The sequence below is a fragment of the Cryptomeria japonica genome, chromosome 2 (assembly GCF_030272615.1).
Source record: "Cryptomeria japonica chromosome 2, Sugi_1.0, whole genome shotgun sequence".
Classification (NCBI taxonomy): Eukaryota; Viridiplantae; Streptophyta; class Pinopsida; order Cupressales; family Cupressaceae; genus Cryptomeria; species Cryptomeria japonica.
Genome location: NC_081406.1, coordinates 82,880,503 through 82,907,387, shown reverse-complemented (window position 1 = coordinate 82,907,387; position 26,885 = coordinate 82,880,503). Strand labels below are relative to the sequence as shown.

At 39.0% G+C, this 26,885-nt stretch overlaps 1 protein-coding gene across 8 annotated transcripts in view; it reads left to right on the top strand.

Moving 5' to 3' along the window:
* LOC131078837 (histone-lysine N-methyltransferase SUVR5) overlaps positions 1-26,885 on the top strand; it is an 81,553-nt gene that overhangs the window by 32,322 nt on the left and 22,346 nt on the right. For all 8 annotated transcript variants that reach the window (XR_009113850.2, XR_009113849.2, XR_009113848.2 and 5 more), the window contains one exon: positions 11,217-11,327. Coding sequence is in view for 5 of the 8 variants with exons in the window: in XM_058016627.2 (XP_057872610.1) it covers positions 11,217-11,327 (111 nt within the window). In the remaining 3 variants the exon portion in view is untranslated. The remainder of the gene's footprint in view (positions 1-11,216; positions 11,328-26,885) is intronic.

Below are 26,885 nucleotides of genomic sequence, written 5' to 3'. Positions count from 1 at the left end.
ACCAAAAGCATGTAGTACGATTTCATTCAAAGGTTTGTGGCAAATTGTTTTCAAACAAATTTGTGGGTACTTTTTCTACAATTTGGTAATTTAAAAAAAATAAATTCGTAATTTTTCTTTTTGGGAAAATTGCAACCTCATTTTGGCAGAAAATTGAATTGCATTTTTAGTAAAAAATTGGACTCTTGTTATCAGATTCCTTTCAAAAGAAATGGTTGATGATTAGATAGCAAGGTAATAAAACTGTTTTGAATAGCGCTTTGTATAATGCATGTCACTAAGAAGCTGAACTTCACCATTTGGCTCTCACTGACATTAACTATAGGATGTTTAAATTATATTTGATTAACCTAATACACCTATTAGCTATTTATGTTTTCTAGCACAAAATCATAACATATGTCAAAGCAATAAGGTGATTTTTTTGAATGATTTTGTCATACATCGAACAATGTTAGGGAAAAGAGTGCGTCATAAGATATAATTCAATTATCAAGTACAAAAATGATTGCCTCTATAGTTCCGAATCTATTTATATCTTGTTTTAGTGGAAATGACATGCTTTCCTATATTTCATGACATTTAAAAGCAAAACCATCGTTTGACTATAAAAACCCCTTTTACAACCCATCAAAGTTATCCATGAATCATGCTATATTTTGTTGCCTAATTTTGGTAAGGTTCTAGTTTACATTGTGTAGGGTTCTATTGTGATGTAATCACACATCGCCCCATTGCAAATGGGGACCCCCACTTTTTGCTTTGCTTTAGTGTTTTACTTGGTAGTAGTTTCCTAGTTGTTAACCTTTATTGTTGAGTGGAGGTTGGTACTGTCAGTCACTAGGATCTCAATTGTAGACATGACTGTCCTAGGGTTTTAGGGTAGCATAGGTTAGGATTGAGGAGTGGTTGTCAATATTGCCTTTCAATGATGAAATGCACCCAAATGGCGAAGAACAAAAGCAATGAACTCATGGAACTTTGAAGCGAAAAATGTGATTAAGTCAAATTTTTGCCCAAGTCATGGTCCTGATATTGGCTTGCTCACCATGAGCAATTTGTGCAATTGGACCTAGAATTTGCGCCCATGCTAGAGAGGCAAGAACCATGAGATAACCTAGGGCAATGGTGGATGAGTGATCAAAATTGATGAATTGAGGTGCGAAAACAAAATTTTTGCTCAAGTCATGGTCTTGGCACTAGCTTGCTCATCAAGTGGTATTTGTGCAACTAAACCCTTGAAATGCACCTAAGCATGAGATGATTTGAGGGAAAGAAACATCAACATGATCATCTTAATGTGTGATTTGTCTAGGGCAAGGGTGAAAAGTAAGTCTAACTTGTGCGAGTCAAGCTCAATTTGGTACCGAACTTTGTGCAATTGACCTTATAAAATGCGCCCTACCAAGAGGGAGTTGTGCAATTCAACATCATTTTTGCGCCCTCCCATGAGCATTTCTTGCAATCAAACAAGGAATTTGCACCTAGTTTGTGCAAATGAAGGCATAAAAGCTGCCCTACCAAGCAAGGTTGTGCAAATGAAGGCATAAAAGCTGCCCTACCAAGAAAGCTTGTGCAAATGCATGGGCAAAGTATGCCCTAGCTTGTGCAAATAGAGGTAGAGATTGTGCCCGCCCTTGTGCAAATGGACATCAAAAATCCACCATAGCAAGATCCTTGTGCAAATGACTATGCAATCTGCACCCTCCTTAAGTGTTTGTGCAATTGAATGTGAAAATTCCGCCCTAGCAGCAAGGTCATGCAAATGCATGGGCAAAATGCGGCCAAAGTTGTGCAAACAGAGGTAAGAATTACAACCCATCATCATCACAACAAGCTTGGAGATGCTGAGTATCAAGAGATATTGCTCAACTACATATACATGTGATGAGGTATCAAGTCTGCAGTGCACACTAAGGTGGCATCCTTGTCATCACCGACCAATCAAAGGATTTCACATCAGCATGTCCAAATGCAATGTTCCTGACTAATTCAATGGAGGCACAAAATTCAAGATACCTAACCTCATTTTCTATTGGTTTGGAACATATGTCAAATCAATTGTAATTTTCTCATTGGTTGAAAAGGAGTTTGTTGTAACAAACCCTAATTAGGGTTTTCATCTTGTAATCTCAGCCATTGATTGTGAATCAATCTGAGCCATTCGTTGTAAAGAGCTCTCTATATAAGCCTCAAATCTCTCATTATGAAGGGATAGAGATGTGATGAACCCTTGCTGGTTCAACTCTTCAACCTGCTGTAATTTGTTCATCTTCTTTGTAATTTTTAATTATTAAGATGGTCTTTCAGAAATAGACAGAAGTTGCAGAAGAGGGTCTCTTTAATTTGCAACACATATTGAATAATACATAAATTTAATCAACTGAAACAATCAATTGGAGAATTTAGAAGCATACTCGTAGGTCCTTAGCCATTTTATTGAAAAGAAAGAATAAATCAACAACTTACAAAGTTCTGATTTTTATTCTGAAACAATTCAAATATGCTCTTATTTAAATACTAAGACACCCAAACAGTGGAAGATGGTGCCAATAAATGAGCAAGTTGTGTGTTTGGGAAAAGAAGCCTCCAAACCACAGAAGAATCAACAACAAAACAGTAAATAGGAAAACCCTACAACAAATCTGCCTTGTATGAAGCCAAATCTACCCCAATTCAATTCAATTTGACTTTTGAATGAAGCCAACCAAGCTGCAACAATTCGATTGATCTTTCACAATCTCAAAGCCACTGAATTCTGAAGAATGCATGCTCTCCAAGATAGGTCCAAACCCTAACCGCCATAGCCAAGTGCTCAGAAGAAAATGTCAAATGCTCAATATCAAGAATGAGGTTTAATTTCCATCTTGGCTGCCTAAATACCCAAAAGGTGCAATTTTTGGCAATTAGGGATTTAAAAATAATAACTTTCTTTTAGGGTTTCCAACTTAACCCTAAAAGTAATGCCTAGCTTAGGAGATAATAAATTTTCACTTAAATAAATTTAAGTGATGCACTTTATGATTTTATATTAATATTTCATTAAAATATTAATTGCTTGTGGACCATGTCTATTTTTAGCAAATTTTCCCTAAAAAATAGGAAATCCTCATAAAGTGTCAGAATTTGATGAAACAAAGACCAGAACTGAACTCAACACCGAACTAGAACAAATAGACAGACCACTCCTCAAGATACTGCATTACTGACCCCTTTATCCATACTCTGTTAGCCTACAAGGGTCCAAGAATAGGCTAACTCAATCCCAAGTCCCTGACTAGGATGGGGACATTACAGTCCGCCCTCCCAAAATTTGCCTGTCCTCAAGCAAACTCAATGCTGGATGCTGTAAAATGCTATCACACTCCCAAGTAGCATCCTCTATTGGCAAATCCTTCCATTTAATAAAAAATTCCCTGATGACATTTCTCCGCAAATGACGCTCTCTGAACTCCAGAATGGCCTCAAGTACTAGCACTAACTTCCCCTCATCATCCAAGGGTGGTAGAACTGCAGAAGGAACTATCTGTTGTCCCAATGCCTTCTTAAGGCGTGACACATGGAACACATTATGAACTTTACTGTCAACTGGTAAATCTAACTCATAAGCCACCTGGCCAACTCACCTGGAAATCCTGAAAGGACCATAGTAATGTGGCTTGAGTTTCTTTGAGCCCTTCTTTCTAAGAGAGGACTGTAGCATCAAATACACCATATCCCCGATCTCAAAAGATTGCTCAACCCTCCTTTGATCAGCATATTGCTTTTGCTGATTCTGAGCCTTCTGAATATTATCACGAAGTGCTCTCATAATATCCTGGTTCTCCTGTAGCAGATTCCCAACACTCGGTACTCGACAATCGCTCATCAATAAATCCAGAAAACTAGGAGCATCATATCCATACAAAGCTCTGAAAGGTGTCATCTGAATAGTCATGTGGTGAGTGGAATTATAACAATACTCGCACAAATGTAACCACTTCACCCAAGCCTTCTGCTGCCCTGAGATGTAGTTCCGCAGGTATCCCTCCACCCACTTGTTGACAATCTCTATTTGTCCATCAGTTTGGGGGTGGTAACTGGTACTCGTAGTGAGCTCTGTCCCGCAAAGTCTAAATAACTCCTGTCAGAAGTGACCCATGAATCTGCTGTCCCTATCACTGACAATACTCCGAGGTAAACCGTGAAATCTAAATACCTCACGAAAGAAAAGATCAGCCACCTGACCAGCGGAATAAGTAGTCGTGATCGGAAAAAAATGTGCATACTTAGTCAACCGATCAACCACCACATAGATGCTGTCTCTCCCTTGGGCTTTTGGCAAGCCCGTAATAAAGTCCATAGACACGCATTCCCACTTCCTGTAAAAAAATCCTCTTTGTAAATGATGAGGTCATCCACAAGAGAGTACCTGCTGTCCTGTACTGTTCCATCAATAATACTAGATGTCCATAGATTGTTGGCATACTCTGCTATAATCAAGTGTTTCCAATCTTTGTACACAACTGTCATGGAGCTCAATTGGGGGTAGCGAGATAAAGCATCAGCAACAATGTTCTGAGTCCCTTTGACACAGGAGATGTCAAAATCATAAGACTGTAACTTGTTGATCCACTTCTGTTGATGCTCATTTAGATCTCGCTGTCCAAGAAAATGCTTCAAACTATTATGATCAATTTTGACACAAAACTTGCTGCCAACTAAGTATTGCATGAACTTGGCCATTGCATGCGTGATGGCCAACATTTCCTTTTCATAAATACTATAGCTCCTCTTTGGACCCCAAAGCTTTCTGCTCTCATAAGCTATAGGATGACAATCTTGCATAATTACTGCACCAATACCCTCTCCACATGCGTCACAATGAAGCTCAAAAGGTTTGGTGAAATCGGGTAGAGCAAGAACTGGACATGTAGTCATCAATTGCTTGAACTTCTCAAAACACTCTTGTGCGAGAGGTGTCCAAACAAATTCACCCTTCTTGGTCAAATCAGTGAGTGATGCAGCACGTCGTGTAAAACCACTAACAAACCGATGGTAGAAGGCACATAAACCAACAAATCCCTGAGTTGAGTCAGGGTCTTAGGCGTAGGCCAATCAACAATGGCACGGACCTTATCAGGATCCATGCGAACTCCCTCTTTGCTGATTATGTTACCCAAATACAAACGTTCTGCCATTCCCAATGCACACTTGGACTCTTTGGCATATATGGACTCCCTGTCAAGTATGCCTAAAATAGTATCCAAGTGAACCAAGTGCTTCTCCCAAGTTCTACTGTAAACCAAAATGTCATCAAAGAAAACTAGAACAAATCCCCTCAACTGAGATTGGAAGACCCTGTTCATAGTGGACTGAAAGGTAGCTGGTGCGTTGGTCAACCCAAAAGGCATAACCAAAAACTCATAGTGTCCACAATGACATCTAAATGCAGTCTTCTCAATATCCTTCTCCCTGACACTTATCTGATGATAACCTGTTCTTAAATCAATCTTGGAGAAGTAACAAGCTCCGTGAAGCTCATCTAACAACTCATCAACGCAAGGAATGGGATACCTGTTCTATATAATCTTTTTATTCAGTATACGGTAATCAATGCACATTCTGAGTGTACCATCTTTCTTCTTCACCAAAACAACTGATGAAGCAAAAGGAGATTTACTCGGCCTTATGTGTCCCATTGCTAGAAGTTCTTTGATAGTTTTCTCAATTTCATCTTTCAACCGCTTGGGATGCCGGTAAGGTGTAATCATAATGGGTTTGGTGCCCTCTTCAAGCTCAATAATGTGTTCTATGCCTCTATCAAGAGGCCTACCAGGAGGTATGTCACTAAACACCTTTGTATGCTTAACTCTAAGCTCCTGAATATCTGAATGATAAAGTGTTTTATGCTGCTCCTCATAAGTAGGCACAAGTTTACACTCTGCTGCCCAATCCACCATGTCATGCTTGACAAGTCTCTCCATTCTTTTAAGAGTGATTAATTTCAAGTTGCTGGCTTTGATAGCTTTAAGAACATGATTAGTCCCATCAACCTTGAATTTCATCTCCATATCTCTGAGGTTGAGTGTAAATTCACCTATGGCATGAAGCCACGTCATGCCAAGAACCACATCCGTGTTTCCCATGTTAACCACATAAAAATCAGCTTTGAATTCATAATTATTGAGTTTCATGGGTAAGTCTGAAATCATTCTATCACAAGTCAGCACATTACCATCAGCAACTTTCACCTAAGCCTTCAAACTCTCGAGTTTGAATCCCACGCTTCTCCACCAACCATGCATCTATGAAATTATGAGTTGCACCTGTATCAAGTAGAGAAATGACTCTTTGACCAGCCAAGAATCCACGCAACCTAAAAGAACCTTCTCCTTGCATGCTAGACATATAAGCTTCCCGTAGATCGAATTCTCCTTCATTTTCAACTTCCTTTTCTGAATTTTCAGTCTCGGAGTCATTTTGATCAACTTGCTGGTCCGTGTTTTCAGTCATGTTTTCTCCCTCATAAAACCACTCCATATTCCTATTTTGACCCTTAGGCTTGAGGGGACAATCATGGTTTTGATCATAAGGACCCTTGCAATGAAAACACAGCTTCCTTCTATGCAAATCATTGAGTGTTTCCCTATCCAAAGGCGCTGTCAACTTCTTCCCTTGGTCCACATTTTCTGATTTCTTTTGATCAGACTTGCTGTCATTAAATGATGAGAATGGTTTTGAGTTGTTTGGAGTGAACTTACTACGAGGAGCGGTAAGTTCCATGCTGCGTGCCTTCCTCATGGCTTCTTGCAAGGTAGGGGGATCAAAAGCCTTAATCCAACCTTTCATAGGCTCATAAAGACCTTCAACAAAAAGAATGACTAGTCTTCTCTCTGAAATGTTAGTTACCATAATTGAAAACTATTGAAATTCACTAATATAAGATTCCAAGCTGCCCATTTGTTTCAGCTGAGCTAAATCCTTGAAATACAACTCTGGATCTCTTTTATCAAAACGCTCAACCAATTTGTTAGTGAATTCTTGGTATGTAGTAATAAGGTCATGATGCAAAGTCACCATCCCATGGTGCCACCAATCATGGGCTACCCCATCCAAATGCAAAGCTGCAAACTTAATAGCATCTTCTTTTGACATAGGATGTAGATTTAAGAAGGTATCCAACTTGCTAATCCAAGCTCTAGCTGTAACACTACCACTGCCATCAAAAGTAGAAAGTATGAGCTTGTTGATTGCATATTTGAGATCATTAGTTTTGTTCCAAGGTTTCCTGTTATTCCAATTCCACTTCTTGTTGTGTTCCCTCTTTTGACTCATAAACCTGTCAAACTTAAGATGTTCCTTAACTCTCGGTGGTAATGCATCCCATTCATCATGAAGAGTGGTTACGTTAACCGTAAAGGCCACCTCATCTTCCTCCTCAGCCACGTCCTCTTCTTCAGGTTCATTTCTAACAAAGGTTGGGCGTGTAGCCCTATCATAGGTGTGTGTGGGAGTCACTCTTGCCCTTGGGCGACCAGCAACACTACCATTTTCCTCCTGGTTTTGATTATGCCCCTTGGCACAGTGATTTGTTGTATGGCTGTAGTCAACTGCGCAACACATTTGCCACTTGTCACTGCCCTGTTACTAAATCCCTCATAATAACTCCGGCATCTTGGTCTTCATTGTTCACAGCCTCTCTGCGTGGCTCACCATCATTCCTGTCCCCCATAATTTCCAAGGGTATTTCTTCAGTTTGATTAGGATCACCCTGTCAATCAGGTCTCCTGCGTGTGTAATACCTGTGAGGCCCAGTCTGTTGTTGATGTAGAAAAAATAAAATTCTAACCCTCCAGGAAGGCAGGATCAAAGCTCTGATACCACTGTGATGAACCCTTGCTGGTTCAACTCTTCAACCTGCTGTAATTTGTAGATCTTCTTTGTAATTTTTAATTATTAAGATGGTCTTTCAGAAATAGACAGAAGTTGCAGAAGAGGGTTTCTTTAATTTGCAACACATATTGAATAATACATGAATTTAATCAACTGAAACAATGAATTGGAGAATTTAGAAGCATACCCATAGGTCCTTAGCCAATTTATTGAAAAGAAAGAATAAATCAGCAACTTACAAAGTTCTGATTTTTATTCTGAAACAATTCAGATCTGCTCTTATTTAAATGCTAAGACACCCAAACAGTGGAAGATGGTGCCAATAAATGAGCAAGCTGTGTGTTTGGGAAAAGAAGCCTCCAAACCATAGAAGAATCAACAACAAAACAGTAAATAGGAAAACCCTACAACAAATCTGCCTTGTAAGAAGCCAAATCTGCCCCAATTCAATTCAATTTGACTTCTAAATGAAGCCAACCAAGCTGCAACAATTCGATTGATCTTTCACAATCTCAAAGCCATTGAATTCTGAAGAATGCACGCTATCCAAAACAGGTCCAAACCCTAGCCGCCATAGCCAAGTGCTCAGAAGAAAATGTCAAATGCTCAATATCAAGAATGAGGTTTAATTTCCATCTTGGCTGCCTAAATACCCAAAAGGTGCGATTTTTGGCAATTAGGGATTTTAAAATAATAACTTGCTTTTAGGGTTCCCAACTTAACCCTAAAAGCAATGCCTAGCTTAGGAGATAATAAATTTTCACTTAAATAAATTTAAGTGATGCACTTTATGATTTTACATTAATATTTCATTAAAATATTAATTGCTTGTGGAACCACTTAAAAATTCATATCTCTCTCATTATTTCTCGGAAATTGAATCTGTCAGAAGCTAGGGCCACAGTTCGCCATGCCAATGAAAATAGGACCATGTCTATTTTTAGCAAATTTTCCGTAAAAATAGGAAATCCTCATAAAGTGTCAGAAACTGATGAAACGAAGACTAGAACTGAAATCAACACCGAACTAGAACAAATAGATAGACCACTCCTCAAGATACTGCATTACTGACCCCTTTATCCATACTCTGTTAGCCTAGAAGGGTCCAAAAATAGGCTAACTCCTCAATCCCAAATCGCTGACTAGGATGGGGACATTACAAGAGAATAGATAATAGTTAGCAGCCAGACAATAATAGACATTAGATGGCAAGTAGTAGGAATAAAAGTTAGAGTACGAGGAGAAGGCAAAGATTGTTGTCAAGATCTTGTTGTAAGAAACATTTTGTTTTCATTGAAGTTATGGTGAATTCTCTATGTTAATTCAACATGTCACATGATCTCTACTTCTCATTTGCTTTAAAGCTGGTTAGATGAGTGAAAGATATCATTGTTGATGAATGGTGTACCGAATGTTCATACTACATGTAGTTTGTTGATTGCAAATTGCAGTGCGTAGTCGATTGAACTTGTGAGAAAGCTTAACTTTTATTACTTCATGCTCATTGTTTGTGTGGTTGATGTGCATTGGTGATATGAAAATCATTCGTTTATCCTTAGGAGATTGCACTAGTTTTGTGTAGTTGTTCCTTGATGGCGAAACAAAGCTTGGTTTGGTCACACCTAAGCAACAATTAGTTCCTACATTCTTAGGATTAGATTAGCTTTCTTAACCCTTAATTCCTTTTGCTATTTGTTTTCTAAGTCAAGTAAATTCCTACGTTCTAGCAGCATTCAAACATTCAAGTATCAACGTAAGTCCCCCTTGTGATTCCAGCAATATCACATCATACACATAGAGTCTATCCAAGAGCACGTCAAGACCTGACATTTGGAACCTTGGAGTCATCCCATTTGATCGTGCAGTTTAGCACTTGGGAGGATTTTGTTCAAGAGAAGATAGAATACTTAGTATTTTATTCTGTGTTGCATGGTGCATAAAAAACACATCAATAGGTTCCTCATTCACTTTGTGGCTGTTGGGCATGCCCATTTTCACTTTGATGATTGCAAATTGCTATGCACTTATGTTTTTTTATGTATGTTCATATTCATATTACTAAAAATTAGTTTATTAAATTATTTTTGATGTTTTGTTTTTCTTATGCATGTATTACAATTTATTTTTAGTGTTTTTGCATAACAAGTGGTGTTTAAAGCAGCTGTAATTCTGCACCCAAACATAGCCTGATCCCCCAAGGTCGTTACATTTGTTTGGCATGCTGATGTGAGTACTGTTTTATAGGTAAATCTATGCATAATATTACAATTTTTATTCATGTGATACTTTTAGGAGTTGGAAGGGTTTTTTTCAGCCTCAAACTGTATCCCTAAAAAAATAGGGATTGGAAAGGACTTGAGAAGGACCAATGAAATTTGTTAACCTATTCTGGGAAGACTCTGAAGAAATAAAGCAAGACTTGAAGGAAGTAAGGAATTCCAGGAAATGAAGATAATATGATATTATCTACCCACTTGTGCAGAGTTCAAGACAATACCGGGAGAAAGGGCAATGACCCTCCATCATACAATCAGAATTCTAAAGATGATGTTTATGACAAGGTGGATAAAAAGAATGAAACAAAGAGCAAGAAAGGGGATAGTTTAGTTGGGACAATCTTCAAGAGAGTCATGGAGTCCCTTGTGATATTGGGCGGCTTTCTTCTTGTTTCCAAATCCAATATGTTCTGATGTTCTGATCACTTTATTGCTTTTTCTAACTGTTTATAAGAATGCATTTGCACCAGTTCTATGGCATGTATTTGCAATCTGCCATTGATTCCATTTATTCTGTTGGACTGCTTGCTTAGTCTGGTAATTCCAATCCCATACCTTCTTTCCAAATATGCTAATGTCTGTATAGTATTTCTGAAGTATATAAGCCTTCTTGCTCTGTTATACCGATTCTCTAGAAGATTTATTTTGGGCTTCATTTTTCTTAGAAGATTATGATTGCCGTCCTTAGATTGTGTTACTGGAAAATCGAACTTGAAATTATATTCATGTCCCTTAGTGACCAAGTGAGGTCAATGGGATTCGGTTATACATTAAGGGTATGATCAGTGAGGGAATCCCTAAAGCATCTACAAAGCTAAATAGACTCATCAAACAAGGTGATAGAAGATAAAAAAATAAATCTGAAGTCTATTTGCAAATTGATGTATTTCAAAAAGCAGCTACATTGATCCTAACACTTGAAAGAATTGTGTTAGTTTCCTAGTCTGTGGTATAATATGTGGGGAAGATTGATTAATTACATCCCTCTGTATATGATGGTGTGTCTTTATTGTTGCTGTTGTATTACATCCTTCTATATATAATGATGTATCTTTATTGTTGCAGATGATATTGGAAGTGTTCATCAGCCCCACATGGACGAAAAATTCATTTGACTTGTGGAAGCAACAATGTGAGAATGCACAGAACACAGAGTCCACTGAGATTCTTACCAAGGTATTTATCAGGAGTTCAAGATGGCCATGATTTTCCTTTCCCATTCTGTATTCACCTGTATACACTGTTCAAATTTAAAACTTCCCCACTTACAGTTTCCCAATCTTGATACTGTCAACAAACATATGTAACCTGTCTGATTCGAGTTTTTTTTGGCTAATGCAGCATCTCATCATTGACCTGTTTGTTTCACACAGTATACTGTTATTAACTTATTTTATAGGACAATTTCATATTTAAGCGAATTAGAAAATTACCTTTGTCTTCATTCCGTTTACTATATGAGGTACTTGATGTTTAACTCTATAATATAGTTATTTGTCCAAGGCAACTGTTGTCCTGTAAACACATTTAGTTTCTTCTCTTTGGTCCTCCAAGTGATGCTTTGTTAATGTGTTTGGAAAGCAATACCAATCTTGTACACTTCGGTGCAATGCACTCGCTGGATTCCATTTTGGATGCATTTCTAGTATTGTATTCTGAGATGGGGATTATCTCTTGCACTTGAATTTTCACATAGTCATTCAACTTGATGCATTAATAGATAAAAGCATCTGAAATAATCTTCTCATTTTTCTTTGACATTATTCATGTATCAAAATCCTGATTCATTCTATTCATGGTTGTCATCAATTGTATTTACTAATTTCTGTAATTGAAGTTTGTAAGAATCGCATGCCATACAATAAGAAACAATAAGAATTGCATGTCAATCACCCTCTGTCCTATTTTGTGAATGAGAGTCCATGATATTAGTGAGAGTCCTTTATATAGTTCTTTTAGTCATGCACATGATTTTGGTTTCTCTTCCCACAAAATTCTATCTTCAAAATTATATACAGTATTGAAGCTTTTGATGATGTTCATTAATGATTATCCGGATACACTTACATCTTTTTCCTTCGGTAAAATGGTGAAGTGTTTGATAGATTTTACGAGTTCAAGGCTTGTGTAGAAAAGCAATTTGGAAATTTTGTCAAGATTCTCTATGTTGACAATGGAAGAGAAAGTGTGAACCTTTGCTTATAACATTTCTATACTCTTGAAGGGATTGATGTTCAACAGTTAGTTGCTCGCACACCTCAACATAAGTGTTGTAGCGAGGAAAACAATACCCCTAAAAGAGATGGCTGGTTGCGCGATCCAACCTCATTTGCTTGCATGTAACTTTTGGGTTGAAGCTATCAATTATGTAGTTTACACTCTGCAATTAATCACTAAAATAGTATGGAAATTAATGAATAACATGAAGATAATGTAGATCTGATCTAGGAATCAAGCATTTGTCTTAATTTTTTTAAAACATATTTAAAATGATTTTGCAATCATTACAAATGTACAAGTACAGTTACCATACTTTGACACAACTATAAAATGCAAACAGTTTATGTTATGGGTAGAGGCACAAACATTATGAAATCGCACCAAATCTGCATGAGAAGAATAAGCAATGTATAAGAGTCATCTACTCTTTCATTTGGTAGGTCACGAGATATGTGAATATATTAACACTTGCATTACAAACACTTCTTCGTTTCCTTTCTCTGTAATCTGAAGCAGAAGAAGGAGAGAGCATCATCGAGGTGATGTCCACCCTACCACGAAGCATTAGCTTCCCCATTCCAATCCACTAGAGAAGCCTGACCCATCACAAAAGATCTGGCAAGATGTGACCAACATGCATGATGTAATGGTCCCTTTTGGGATTTACCCTAATTTAGCCCTGAGACTACAATTCTAACTTAAAGTGAGAGTTGGAATATATTAATAAACATAATTTTAACTAAACTGAATACATTTCATTATAATAATTAACTTAAAATACTAAGATTAGTTCAGAGGATGGAACTTATCTGGATAATTTTCTCTGATTTGTACCCTTGAGATATATGCCTCAATGTTATACATTGCTGCTGCTCAACTGAGCCTTCAGATTATAGTCATAATAAAATAGATTCTCAACAACTTATGCTCTAGTTCTCCCTTTCAACTTGATCTTGGAATGTTATGAAATGACTATAAGTCTGCCACACAATTCTCTTCACACAGAAGTTCCTTATATCATCTTTGAAACTGCGATAAATCTGGCCACAAGTCTGATTTATAGAGATCACAACCTCCTCCTTGTAATCTGCTTATCATATACACTTTGAATCAATCTTTTATATAATGAATTATTCCCTTGGTGAATGTATTCCAACTATCTTCTTCTAATACACTTACAACCCGCTCTCCCAAATATATTCTTTTTTTTTTTTTTATATTTTTCCTCATGCATCCAAGCTTGGTATTTCTCCCGCTCTACTTGGGCACTCAGAGTTGGATAAGGAAGATACATCCTTCCCGTTTCCACATGTCTCATTCTATTTTATATCTTTAATTTCCATAAGAGTCACCTCACTTCATTTGGGGAGTCATATCTCTTTGTTTATTAATAAACATAATTGTTAACTCAGACACATCTTTGTTACTGTTTATTATCCTATAATTACTGACTTTCCTCTCCTTAGCATTTGCACCCTTTTTTATATATCAATGTCAAAGAGAATCTTAATTATCTTAATCGCTGCTCGTGGAATTACTTGGCTGATCAAGTCGTGCTCTTCTTTATTCTTTCAGTCTTGCTCCTTAATATGAATTGTTGTTAACGATATTACCACCTTCTCAATGATCAGTTTTTAATCATTATAAGATTTGCTGCATATGCTGATTGCCTATATAATGTGCAGTGGTCTTTAATTACTGCTTATTAATGATATACAAACTATTCCTGTTGTAGTCACATTACCATGAATCTTCTGCGGTATTTGCAATATTTAATATGAAATCGCTGTTAGAATTCTTTACCCGATCGGTAACTATCCCCCCAAACGGGATGATGAGATTCAGATATATATATTCCCCCTCCCTCTTTAGAGGATGGATTCGATCCTTACAAGATTGAAGAATTGCAATGTTTGAATGCCAAGAGAAGTGTCTCATAACAGATCACGTCTATTCATTATCAATCAATTTATACTAATGATTCTTGTTAATTTTTAATCACTGCCACTTTAATTGTACATATCTTAATTAATGGTAGAAGGTTATATGCTAATGTATTAATTAATGGTATTAATTGTATATGACAAAACCCAGCACTCACGACATGAAGCAAATGTCCATTTCCATTTGTTTGGCAGCTGTCCCAACTAAGGTCACTCCTTCGATGGTTGAGAATCAGTAAAATACCCAAGATCAAACATAAGGAACCAAGCAACCAATAATATGTTTAATGATCCTCAAAAAACAACTTCCAGAATGTGCCTATAACATAGAGCTTGCAACGCGAAGCAGAATATCTGCAATATAATTTCGGGTATAGAGAGACTTCGACTCACTCAAACATAGAAGATACGATACCATATTGAACTCCCCCAATAGTAAAGATGAATTGCTTGGTCATAAAAGGAGATGGCTCCACTTCAATCACAATAACTCCCATCTTTAATTCAAAAATGCTCAGCACACACTCCATCACTCTCGTCCCAGCCAAGAAATTAACCCAATACTTAGTCGCACAGTTTCTTTTATTCATTTTAATAGCCCGTAATAAATGAAACATACATCCTCTTCTTTTACCAACTCTCCCCCAAAAAAAACATTCGAGCATTTTTCCCTTGTACCAACAATGATGAAACATCATTAGAAAAGCTCCACAACCTCTCTCACAAACTTCACCAGAAACTCATATTTATACTCATTATTTATATAGCCTGAATTTATTTGTTTATAGTCATTATTTATATAAGTATTGATATACTCATATACATGAGTGAATTTATTAAATACATACAATTCTTTTGCTAGTTGCCTTTCATGTATCTGAGTGATAACCTTCTACCAATTATGTCACCCACTTAATACAATTAATTAATACATTGGCACGTAACAAATATTATCAAACATAACAATAGGCGTTTTATGCCGACTACATCATCCCCCCAAAAGAAAAAGTCGTCTTCCAGATGACAAGTAAACATCAAGTAATATTTGGAAAGACTAATGACAAGAGTGCAGGCAATGACTTGTATTGGACAACCCCAACTTGTAATGTACCTGCCAAATCAAATGGGGGTTTGGGGGCAACGCCCCTTGCAGGGGTCCGGGGGCAGCACCCCCATCGGGGTCAAGGGGCAGCGCATCAATTTTTTGATTTTTTAAGATGCCAAAAGCAATATTTATGAAGCCAAAGAAGAGCTTTAACCAACGTATGCAACATGTTGTGAAGAAACCCCTTTGCCGTATGGAACAATGGCATTGAGAGGATCGTATGACCTTAGGCCGTACGAAAGGATGGCATTGAGAGGATTGTATGATGTACAACGCGATGAGAACTCCACACGCTGGCTGGGATTGATGGCCTGCTGCTAATTGGCATGCTCAGATAGGATGCATACACTTTCATACGATGTGAAAGAAATGCTCTGGTCGTACGGGATTTTGCCGTACGGTGTAGACAATATGCTTTGTCTGTATGTTATGGAATCGTCGTACGGCAATAACTCCTTGGAACTTTGAAATTTGCACTGGTAGTATGAAACAATGCACCTGCTCTCGTACAGAATGAAGGATAAGATGTCGTACAACGTGTACACTTGAATGCCGTACGATGTGTACACTTGAATGGCGTACTCTGTAAATAGAATGTCGTACACATGTTGATTGCTGACCGTACGGGATAAAGTCCTTGCAAGGTTCGTACAAGACGATGGGATGGGTGTACGGAAGATGGGGATGGGTGTATGAAAGATGGGGCGTACGTGATGCATGTCGTACACGATAGTTATGCCGTATGTGATAGATGCCAAGAGGATGCCAAGGTGCCAAGATGTTAGTACGAGATGTCAGACTATCGTACGGGTTCAAGAACAACTTGCCTAGCGTGGAAATGACCGTCTTGCCATACTTGAAAACAATACTAATGAAGTCGTATAGAATTCAATGGACGTGACCGTACGCTTGCATGCCACCACTGCACGGTGTGGAATGAAACAAATTGCCATTGTACAGAATAGTAGGGAGTCCGTACAAGTGCAAGATGAAATTGCCGTACACAATGTTGTACAGGTACAAAATGAAATTGCCATACAGGTGCAAGCTGAAACTGTCATATGAGGAAGTTGGGAGTATGATTGATCTTCGTACAAGTTTCCCCGTAAATTTCCTATGTCATTGATTTTCCTTGACAAGTATCTATACACTCCACATTGCATATTTTGCTCTTTGTACTATCAGATGTATCCTTCTTAACTTTATATGCTTTCATCGGTTGCTCTTCACTGAGAGTTGTAGCTTCAAGAAAATTACATGTTGGTGAAAATACCTTGTAGTCCTCCATTTGCTAGTGGAATAGTCCATTAAGGGAACTTGTCACACCTTCAGAGCAATCTTCCAGTTTGAGCACCCCTTCATCGTTGGGTTCCATACCTTTCCTCCCTTCGTCCCTAGCTAACACTCCACCCTTGGGCTCTGAGTCGAAGGATGCCAGCTGTTCACTCATCGCCTAGTTCCTCAAGTCAATGACGTGCTTCCTCCCATCACTCTTGATCGAGAGTGTGTTCCGCTTCCAATCATTACTTTTTGTGCCATCAATGTTCTCAATGGCTCGATGCCGTGTTGGTTGGCACCTACCAAGTGGAAGGTCGGCGGGGAGAGTGTCGGCTTCCTCAGACATTTACAAGTGTCCTCCGGTAGCACATTAACTCTCGAATCTCCATCGACGATGGTGTTTACCAACTTTTGCCCCATTATTTCCATCTCAATGACAACCAGCTTCCTCCCAATGCTCACTGTCAACAACATCGGATCACTGGCCTCATTCCCTTCGCGTGGTGGTTTCCCCGTCAATTCCTTCGTTTGTGGCTTACATTGTTGCTGGATGTCTGTTTTGGTAATTGCCATTCTCAGTTGTGGCATAGTTTGAAGAAGGTCTGCCACCTTGATGGGTATGGTTGTTTGTAGCACTTGCCGAACTATGTTCTTCTCTGACTCTTGTAATGATGTACTTGCAATTCCATTGGAAGTTACTCGTTCCTTCGCCAACACTTGTTCTACTTCGGCTTTGCCTTCTTGGAATTGTTCCTTCTTCGTACAAGAGTCCAAATACATCGCCTTCTTTGTTTGTGCTCTTGTGATTGCCAAAACTATGTCCTCTTGTTCCTCCACGTCCAACATATTGATACCCTTCTGCTTCGGGCAGTTGGTGTCTTCATGGTCACCTGGTCCACACCATTTGCACAATAATTGTACATTGTCTTTCTTGTTCTAGCAGTCTCTCGCAAAGTGTCCCCATTCGCTACATTGTCAACATTGTATGATAGGACGTCCTCTGGAGTCATATTGTATTTGATTTCGCCCTTGTTGATTTCCATAACCGCTCGGCGATACATTCTGTGGTTTCGATGGGCTAGACTCCTCCTGTGTGAAGAGTACCTGCATACTTCTAGTCTTCAAATTATATGGACACTCCTTGATTGAATGCCCTGACACTTGGCAATCTCACAAAACATATTTCTAGGACAATTACCTTTTGTGTGCCCCTCAATTTTGCACTCAGTACACCATAGTTCATTACTTTCTTTATTATTTCCCTTCTCAGCCTTCAATTATTTCATCATTCTCAACATATCCTGTCGAAGGGCCTGCACGGTTTTGGATTCTTCATCATTGCTACCTTCGGTGCTCTTGTCATCAGTTGTCCTCTTCCCTCGGGAGGATGTTTAGTTTTCACTCTCAATGTCCATCGCTTGATTGTAGGCATCGACATACGAGGACTGAGGCACTACTTTCATCGTCTTGCGCAACAAAGGAATCAATCCCTCAATGAACCACCTCATCTTCAACCCGTCGGCTGGCCGGTTCTCCATCTTGTTCAGTAATTCTTTTAGTCTACGATTGTAAGCTTGAATACTTTCGCTTTTCCCTTGCTTGGTATTGTAGATTTCGGCCACAATCTCATTGTCATCCCTTAGAAGTTTGAATTCCTCCTCGAACACCTTCTTTAAATTAGTCCATCCCGCCTTGTGCTGGGCGTCAAGGTCTGTGTACCAATCAATCGCAATCCCTCAAAGGGTTGCAGGGAACGCCTTAAGCCAATAGTCTTGGTCATCTTGGCCATTCGCCTCCCATATGGTTATACATGTTTTACAATGACGTACCGGGTCCTCTGATCCATCCCCTGTGAACTTTGGGAGTTTCTGCTTCTCTCGGGTGTTCATCATTGTTTTCACTCAGAAGGTACCGTGTGTATTCGCCTTGTGTGCCAAACCTGGGTGGACTGTTTCGATCACTACGTTCCAGTGCTTTCCCTACACTCTTAGCCACACAGGCGCCCTCTACATGTCCACCTTCAGTGTCCCCAACACTTCGAGTACTTTTGGGTGTGCTGGATTTGGGTAGATTGTTTCGACTGGTACGTTCCGGTGCTTTCCTTGCACTCTCGGCCACACGCGTGTCCTCTAGACTTCTACCTCCAGCGTCCCAACACTTCGAGTACTTCTAGGCTCTGACTCGTCCCTGTGCTCCCTTCGGCCAAGGGTTGGTGGATCACCTAATCAGTTGGTCTTGATCGCCTTGTGGCCTCTTCTCACCTTTATTGGGGTCTACGGACTTGAACCACTCAGGGCTGACCCGATTTCTTTTAAGGCAACGACGCCAAAATGTTTACTGCTACAATTGATAAATTAAATATAGGAAATAATGATATACATGACAATGCATACCAGACACAACAATAAAATATATCTTTATTCATACACGCAATTATTACAGAGAAGAGACCAAAGATGGTCGGCCAAGGATGACAATAGACCCATCTATACCGAACTACCTTCCTTGGCTGTACACAACATATTTAAAGGATCCGACGGTTGCCGAGAGGAACACAACCGTCAACCAACTGACACATTAACTACCCGAGAGTGACAACCCACTTAATACAATTAATTAATACATTGGCAGATAACAAATATTATCAAACATAACAATAGGCATTTTATGCCAACTACAAAAAGGCAAAAACCTTTGTAGCTCATAAACAACTCCCAAAATCTGTTCAAAGACTAAAAACATGATTGATCATCATTTTCAGCTTTGTTTTTAACTTGGTTGCATGCCCGCACATCATCTTTACCTGTAAAATTTATCCAACGGGCCGACAGTCTGCTCATAAAACATTTCAAACACTTTAATGTTCATTTTGTCACTCTTTTTACTCTTGCGGGCACATCCGCACACCACTTTGGCTTTGACTTTTCACCCATATAAGCCGTTGGGCTGCATAGAATAATGACATAAAACACTACAAACACTTTAATGTTTGATATGCCATCCTTTTTATCTCCCCGCATGCCTATTTTTGCTTCAAATTTTACCCATGCGGGTTGGCCGGATGCATAAATTTAAAAAAATAAGTTCAATAAATTTTCAATTTCACGAGTAGGCAAAATGGCACAACTTCACTGCGGGCAAATGGGACATTCAGAGGCCACAAAAATTTGCATGAGGCCCTAATTAATTATTTAAAACATGGGTTTGTTACCAAAATTTGCACAACAAAATGATTTTTGGGACCTCCTTTGTAGTTGGCCTTGTCGGAAGGGGGTGCCAAACTAATAAAAGTTTTTCGTTAATATACCATCTCATCTTGGAATGTGACAAAACTGAAACCACTGGCATTTAGGACCAAAACAATTGTGCTGCCTTCGGAATTTCCAAATTTGAAGCTTTTTTTCCAGATCATGTCTAGTCTGCTAGCAGTTAGGCATTAAAAAACATGTCAAAACTCGCCCGGGGACCACAAAACTAAACAACCTTACAAAAAATCATCCCAAAATTTTTTCTACCAAAGGGATTTGCATGAAAATGATCAGGCTGCAAAATTTTAATGGATCAAAGTTGGGATCTCAAGTAGATGCAATAGGGCCTATACACTAAATCACCTCATAATCTCAACAACAGTGTGCACTGCAAATGTATGAAATTTGCATGTGCTAACAATGTTCTTGAATCTTATTCTTTGGTCAAGAGCCTAAAAGACATTTATCCATCGATCACAATGCTTGATCTCCTTCTTTGGTTGACAGTCTAAAGGCCCTTTACAAGAGAGGGAAAACCTCACTCTATACCAAGTTGTGACAATAGCATAAGGGCCTTGTTGACGTGTATTTTGTACACCATCATACACAGAATAAAATACCAATAGGCATCTTATCCTCTCTTGAGAAAATAGTCTCTAACTGCTGAAGATTCGCGTAAAGGATCAGTTAGGTAGACTCCAAGGTTCTTTTAGTAGGGTCTCTACGTGTGGACAAGCTTCCAGCGGTATGATGTGATTTGCTGTTTCCTCCAAGGGGCCTTACGTATTCCGAAAGCTCAAGATTTTACTAAACTTAAGAAACTTTTCAAAAATAACAAAAGAGTAGGGTTTGAAAGAGGTCTAATCTAATCTAACCCTAAGGATGACTTCGTGTAAACAAGACTTGGCAAGATTCAACCAACTTCAATTTTGCGATAAGATAACAACTCAATTGAAATTAGTGCGATCTTCTAAGGTAATAAAATGATATTCAATGCATCAAAGATCAAGGACACTACCACGAAGGTACATATCCAAGATGCAATAATGATTGAAGATTAAGGGATTCAAAGTATTCTCCAGTCGACCACGCAAGGCGTTCCTACAATCAGCAAGAAGCTAGTGGTTTGGATTACGAATCCTACCAATGATCAAGTCTCACACTATGTCCTTTAAATTAACAAGCTACTTTGATTGAGCACAATTCAAGTAAATCAAACAACCATGAAGATAACTCAAGAAATTTGCAACAAAACACCATAACTTCAATATTTCATTGATTTCCAAGTCATCATATACAACAATTGCTTGAATTTCTCTCTTCAAACTCAATCTTGCTACAAAATAAAATTGCTTCTAACTCTAATCTCTCTTCTCTATTACATCAACTATTGACTATTACACTATTAACTATTATCAAATGAAATGAAAAATGGGGGCATAAATAGCATCCCCAATTACAATAAAAGGTCCAGATTGAAAGTAGATCAACGGTCAAGATCATGACACCTAAACCCTAATTAGGGTTTGTTACAAATGGCCTCCTTTTTGCTGAACAATATTAAATGCATAGCCAAATATTAAATTTTGGCACAAAAACCTAGGAGACATAAACCAATGAGAAATAAGATGTCATGTCATCTGTAACAACCTTTCATCTAGAATCTTATTCCCCTTCCAATTCTCTTTCTTAGCATATGCAATGAATCTTGAAACGATTCCTTCGATTTCTGCGATTGGAATCTCGGGAAGATTCTTCATACTCTCCTCTAAGTGGATGACCTGATCGAATGCATCTAGAAGAGCTGCGTCCCAAGTAGATTCAAGTTCCTTTGTTCTTTCAATCAGGAGCATGATGGCGAACATCTGATCATATTGCTCATCTGTAACATTTGCGTCCTTGCAAAAGATGATCTTGATTCTATCCTCTAGTTCCTGCATATCCACATCTGTCTCGACCTCGATCCTTCTGCCAAGAATGGTACGAAGTACCTCAAACACTCTGTCCTAGATCGGATTGATCACCTCCTCAACTTGGCTACATCTAGTACTGATGTCCTCAAAGAAAACATTCTTCATATGGAGTAAGGTTGACCAATAAAACAAACTGTGAGATTCTCCCTCCAAGATCTTCTCTTGTGCTAAGATCTTCCTTGATGTGTGTCTAATAACTTTCAAGACAGGAATGATAACGTCCTTGGTATGGGCGAATGCAGCTACTGTTATCATCAAATTGTGGATCATCTCAAGAACCTGGATAGCCTGATGAATAATCTTCATCATCCTTGTAACAAACTCTATGGCCACTGTATGAGATCTATCCATCCAATTACTTGTACGTTGGACCATGTTCCTGAATCTTTCTGCTTCATTGATCGATTGAAGTGGAAGTGCATGCACTGGTGATCTAGCTGGATCCTGACGTCCCAAAGGTTCATTGATGTGACTGAAATATGTCCTCCATGCACCGACCTCTCTCTCAAGCTTTCTGTTCTTCTCCATTTCTTCTCTAAGCTTGTCTTTCAATGCTTCAAATGAATCGGTAGCATCATCTAAAGTCTGCTCTGCTGTGGGTGGTCCTAACTCAAAAGTCTGTATATCATATTCTTCTGCTAGGATCTCACCCTCATATTTGTCTGCTGCCGGTGTAGCTATCTGCAATTTCCTGGATCCAATCTCATCTCGAATCATCTTGGACATCTTGGTAGCCTTTCTCTTCTCTGTTACTTCGTGTGAACGTCCAACAAGGCTCTCTAAATCAATTACATTGTCCTCGTCCTCTACCACGATCACCTTGGTTAATCTTTCCTTCAACCAATCTGGGATAATCGATCTTGTTTCTTGAACTTGAATCTCTTTATGCACTATTTCTTCCTGTCTGGGAGGAGATGTTATTTCATTGTCTTCTTTGTCTTCATCTAACTCATAGTCTTGGAGAGATCCATCGGGTGAACCATGCTGTGCCTGTCCTTCTTCCTGCCTATCGTTCTGTACCATCGACTCCATGGATTCTTCCACTTGAATTGTTCTCTTCTCTGGTCTAGAAGATGTACCGGATGATCGATCTCTGTTAGCCTCTTGTTTCTTCTTGGAAGACTCTCTCTTTCTAGGTCTTTCTTTCCTCTTCGAACCTCTTGAATGGAGATTGCCCTCACTGGCACATCGAAGGTTTCCTTCACCTGAATTTCTAGGATTAGGATTGCCTTCACTCACACTAGCTCCACCTTCGACGTGTTTCTCTTCCAAAGTGAAAGACATAGCTATGCCTTGTTCTCTCAACTTCTGATGCTGAATGTCAACCCATCTGCGAGTACAAGACAAGACTGGTGCCAGCAAAGTATCTAGATCCACGACCTCGGGCTCATTCCAATCTAACCTTATTGTTTTGCTTTCTCGATCATAGGAAGACTGGATATGTCTGCCACTGTCCTGAGCTTGGTCGGCCACTCTGTATATCCTGCATTTCCTGATGAAATCCAAAGGCAATCTAGAATGCATTTTCCGTTTCACTTCAAGATCATCTAAGAGATTCATCATAAAATCTTCTATTTGATACTCATGCCTAAACCTTCTACCGACTGTCTCCTCTAAATGTCCATGTGGATCAAAGCTTTCTCTCAAAGCAAAAGATGAAAAAGAATACAAGGCTAACTCCTTCTCTGCGTCATCCATGGCTAAAGCATTAGGACATACCTCAACTGAATTACCCAAAATAATAGGTATTGGAACTCCATTCTGATGTCTGTGTCTGAATGCCTTCACATATGCTGCCAACTGTCTTGTTACTTCAAGTAACACAATTCTGTTTGTCGGATATCTCGGCAACATGTATGGAGGTAAAGGACATCCATGCACTCTAATATAAGTGAACTTCGGAAACTGAATGAACCAAGCACCGTACCTCTTTATGAATTCCTGGGCATCCTGAGATAACCTGTTGTGAATTCCACCTTGCAACGTCCTGGTGATGTTCATCGTGAAAGTATCATTAACCAACTTATAGTTGCTCCCTGGCGGATGATGCAAGTAGGCATAGGAATCACAAGCTCTGACCTCGCCGGGTCCTCTTCCAATCACTCCTCTATGAGGTAGTCCTGCGTATTCAACACTCCTGATCAAGGCATAAATGACATATGAACTCATGTGGAAGGACTTAGTAGCCTTGAGTCTCCTCAACTGTACGTCCAAGCAATAGCTAATTATCCTAGCCCAATGAATTGTACCTTTCCCTTGAACAATCACCTGGATGAAGTAAAACATCCACTTCTCAAAATAGAAGGCATGAGGTGCTCCTGTAACTCGGTTGAGCATGGTAATTAAATCTCTGTACTCCTCCTGGAAATCAATCCTGTGCGGTGTGTTCGGGACCTTGCTCAGACGGGGACGGCTCTTAAGTAGCCAGTTCTTATTGATAATGCTTAGACAAGCATCTGGATCATCTTCGTACATTGATCTGCCTCCTTCTATGCTCTTGTATATCATGTCCCTGTGCTCTGGAAGATGGAAAGCTTCACTTATAGCTTCCTCTGAAAGGTACGCCAAAGTATTTCCCTCTTTGGACACGATCGTTCTGGACTGTGGATCATAGTGACGAGCACATTCGATCATCAACTCATGGCACTGAACAGCTGGAGGAAAGCCGGCCGCCTTAATGATGTCACTCTCTATTATTCTCCGGGCGACAGGTGATGGCTTGCCAATGTAAGGGACCTCCCGAAACTTCTTCGTGCTAAAGTTCCCCAAGTTTGTATCTCCAATGTTGCTCCACTTCGACACGATCTTGGTCTCCACTTCTTCGGTCCTCTGATCTTCTTTCATGAGAGCTGAGCGACTGGTGGATGCTCCCGCCTTTGGGGTCGCCATACCTACACAACATTTCATAATGAGAACTAGATTTTGCAATAAATAACATAGATTAGAGAGTATTTTAGGAAACTTCATGATAAGTCTTTGAGTTATCATTTCCTAAAATAAAACGATTGAGCTAGGAATTCAAAATTCAAAATTCAAAATTTAGGCTATGATGATGAACAAATAAAACAATAAAATCAAATCGCCATACCTCAATAGAGAGCTAACTCTAGAATGCAAAAAAGGACAAAATTCGCCTAGGCAAAATTGAGGTATAGATGGTCTTCAACGTGATCTCCTCAAGATAGTAATTTCGCCACCTTTTGTGTCCTTGACGTGATCTTCAAATTCCCCTTTAACGTGATCTTCAAGCCTTGGCAAATTCGCTCAATATAGATTCGCACCACCTTGGAAGTTACTAGCGCCACCTTGTATTGATAGTTCGCACCACCTTTGATTAATAAACTCAAAATCGCACTTTCAAACACAATTTCGCACCTTCTTCCTCAAAATCGCATGTAAGATAGGTAAAATGATGATGTGAAAATGAAGATTTCACTCTCCCTTTATAGCGCTCACCTCTCCATTCACCCCCAAGGCCGACTTGGTAAAAAATAAGGCAATTTTAAATGATTTTAAATAAATACAAGGGCCGACTTACTTAACCAAGCGCTCCAATCGATTTTTTTTTTTTTTAAATTAATTAATTATTAAATGCCTTTTATTTTTAATTAATAAATTTTGATTTTTTAAACAAGGCACAATAATTAATAAATGCCAAACGCAATATTTAAATGCCATTTTTAATTAAAATATCGATTTTGCTAGCATTTAAATAAATTCAAAATGTTTATTTGAGCGCCAAAATATTTTGAAAATGAAGTATACGTACCTCATCGCCCTGGTCCCTTGGAGAGGGACAGGAGCGATCCACTATTTTGGTTATGATTCTTGCAATTTTTACGTTCAAAATTCCCATCTCCACGTTCAAATCAACCATTTTGTCGGGTCCTTTGAGTTTGAATGTCCTACTTATGTGAACAAATGCCTTAGGATGTATCATTGCCCTGGTCCCTTGGAGAGGGACAGGAGCGATCCATTCTTTTTTCCTTAATCTTTGTAACTTCGAACTTCAATCTTCGTTGTGATGGACAAACAATGTCATTCCTTCATTCCACGCTCATTTTGCTTGAATTTTACAAGGCATTTTGATGTTTAAAGGATCATCGCCCTTGTCCCTTAGAGAGGGACAGGAGCGATCCATGTCTTCTAGCTTGAAACTCATCGTTTTTGATTCTAACTTCTCCTTTATTACCTTTCAAAAGACGTTTCAAACCTTGTGCAACTTTACTTTGACGTGGTCTTCAAAGAATATCATGCGTTTTGGCAAATATCGCCCTGGTCCCTTGGAGAGGGACAGGAGCGATCTCCATGTCCTGGCTCAAATTTGTAAACATCTAACCTTTGCTCTTCGTTTATTGCCTTCCAAATAATGTCCTTTACCTCGTCTATCTTTGCCTTGACTTGATTTTGAAGGAGCATGAGTGTTTTTGTAATAATCGCTTTGGTCCCTGTCCAAAGGACAGGAGCGATATAGACTCCTTAGCTTGATTGATAACATTTTGACGTTCCAAACTTTGATATATCACTTTCAAAAGACGCCTCGAACCTTGTATGACCTTGTGAAGTCTTGTCTTAACGTGATTTTTGCATAAATCGGTCAATACACTCAATATCGCTCTGGTCCCTTCCTGAGGGACAGGAGCGAAGTTCAATACTTCGAACTTGTTCTTGTTTTGATCAACTTGCAATTATCATCAACGCGTGAAATAAAGTCCCTTGATTCCCCTTGGTCGCTTGAAACTTGCTTAACTTTTGAAATCTATGCCTTTATGGAAATATCGCTCTGGTCCCTTCCTGAGGGACAGGAGCGAACTGGGAGTCTTAGTGCAAGTTCCTTCAACGTGGCGACCTTTGTAACCTTGTGCTTGATGGAGATGCCTTGAAATGCCTTTGCCACCTTGTTCCTCGTCTTAGAATGGTCTTGAACTTGAGGAAAAGGCAACATACTCACTGTATCGCCCTGGTCC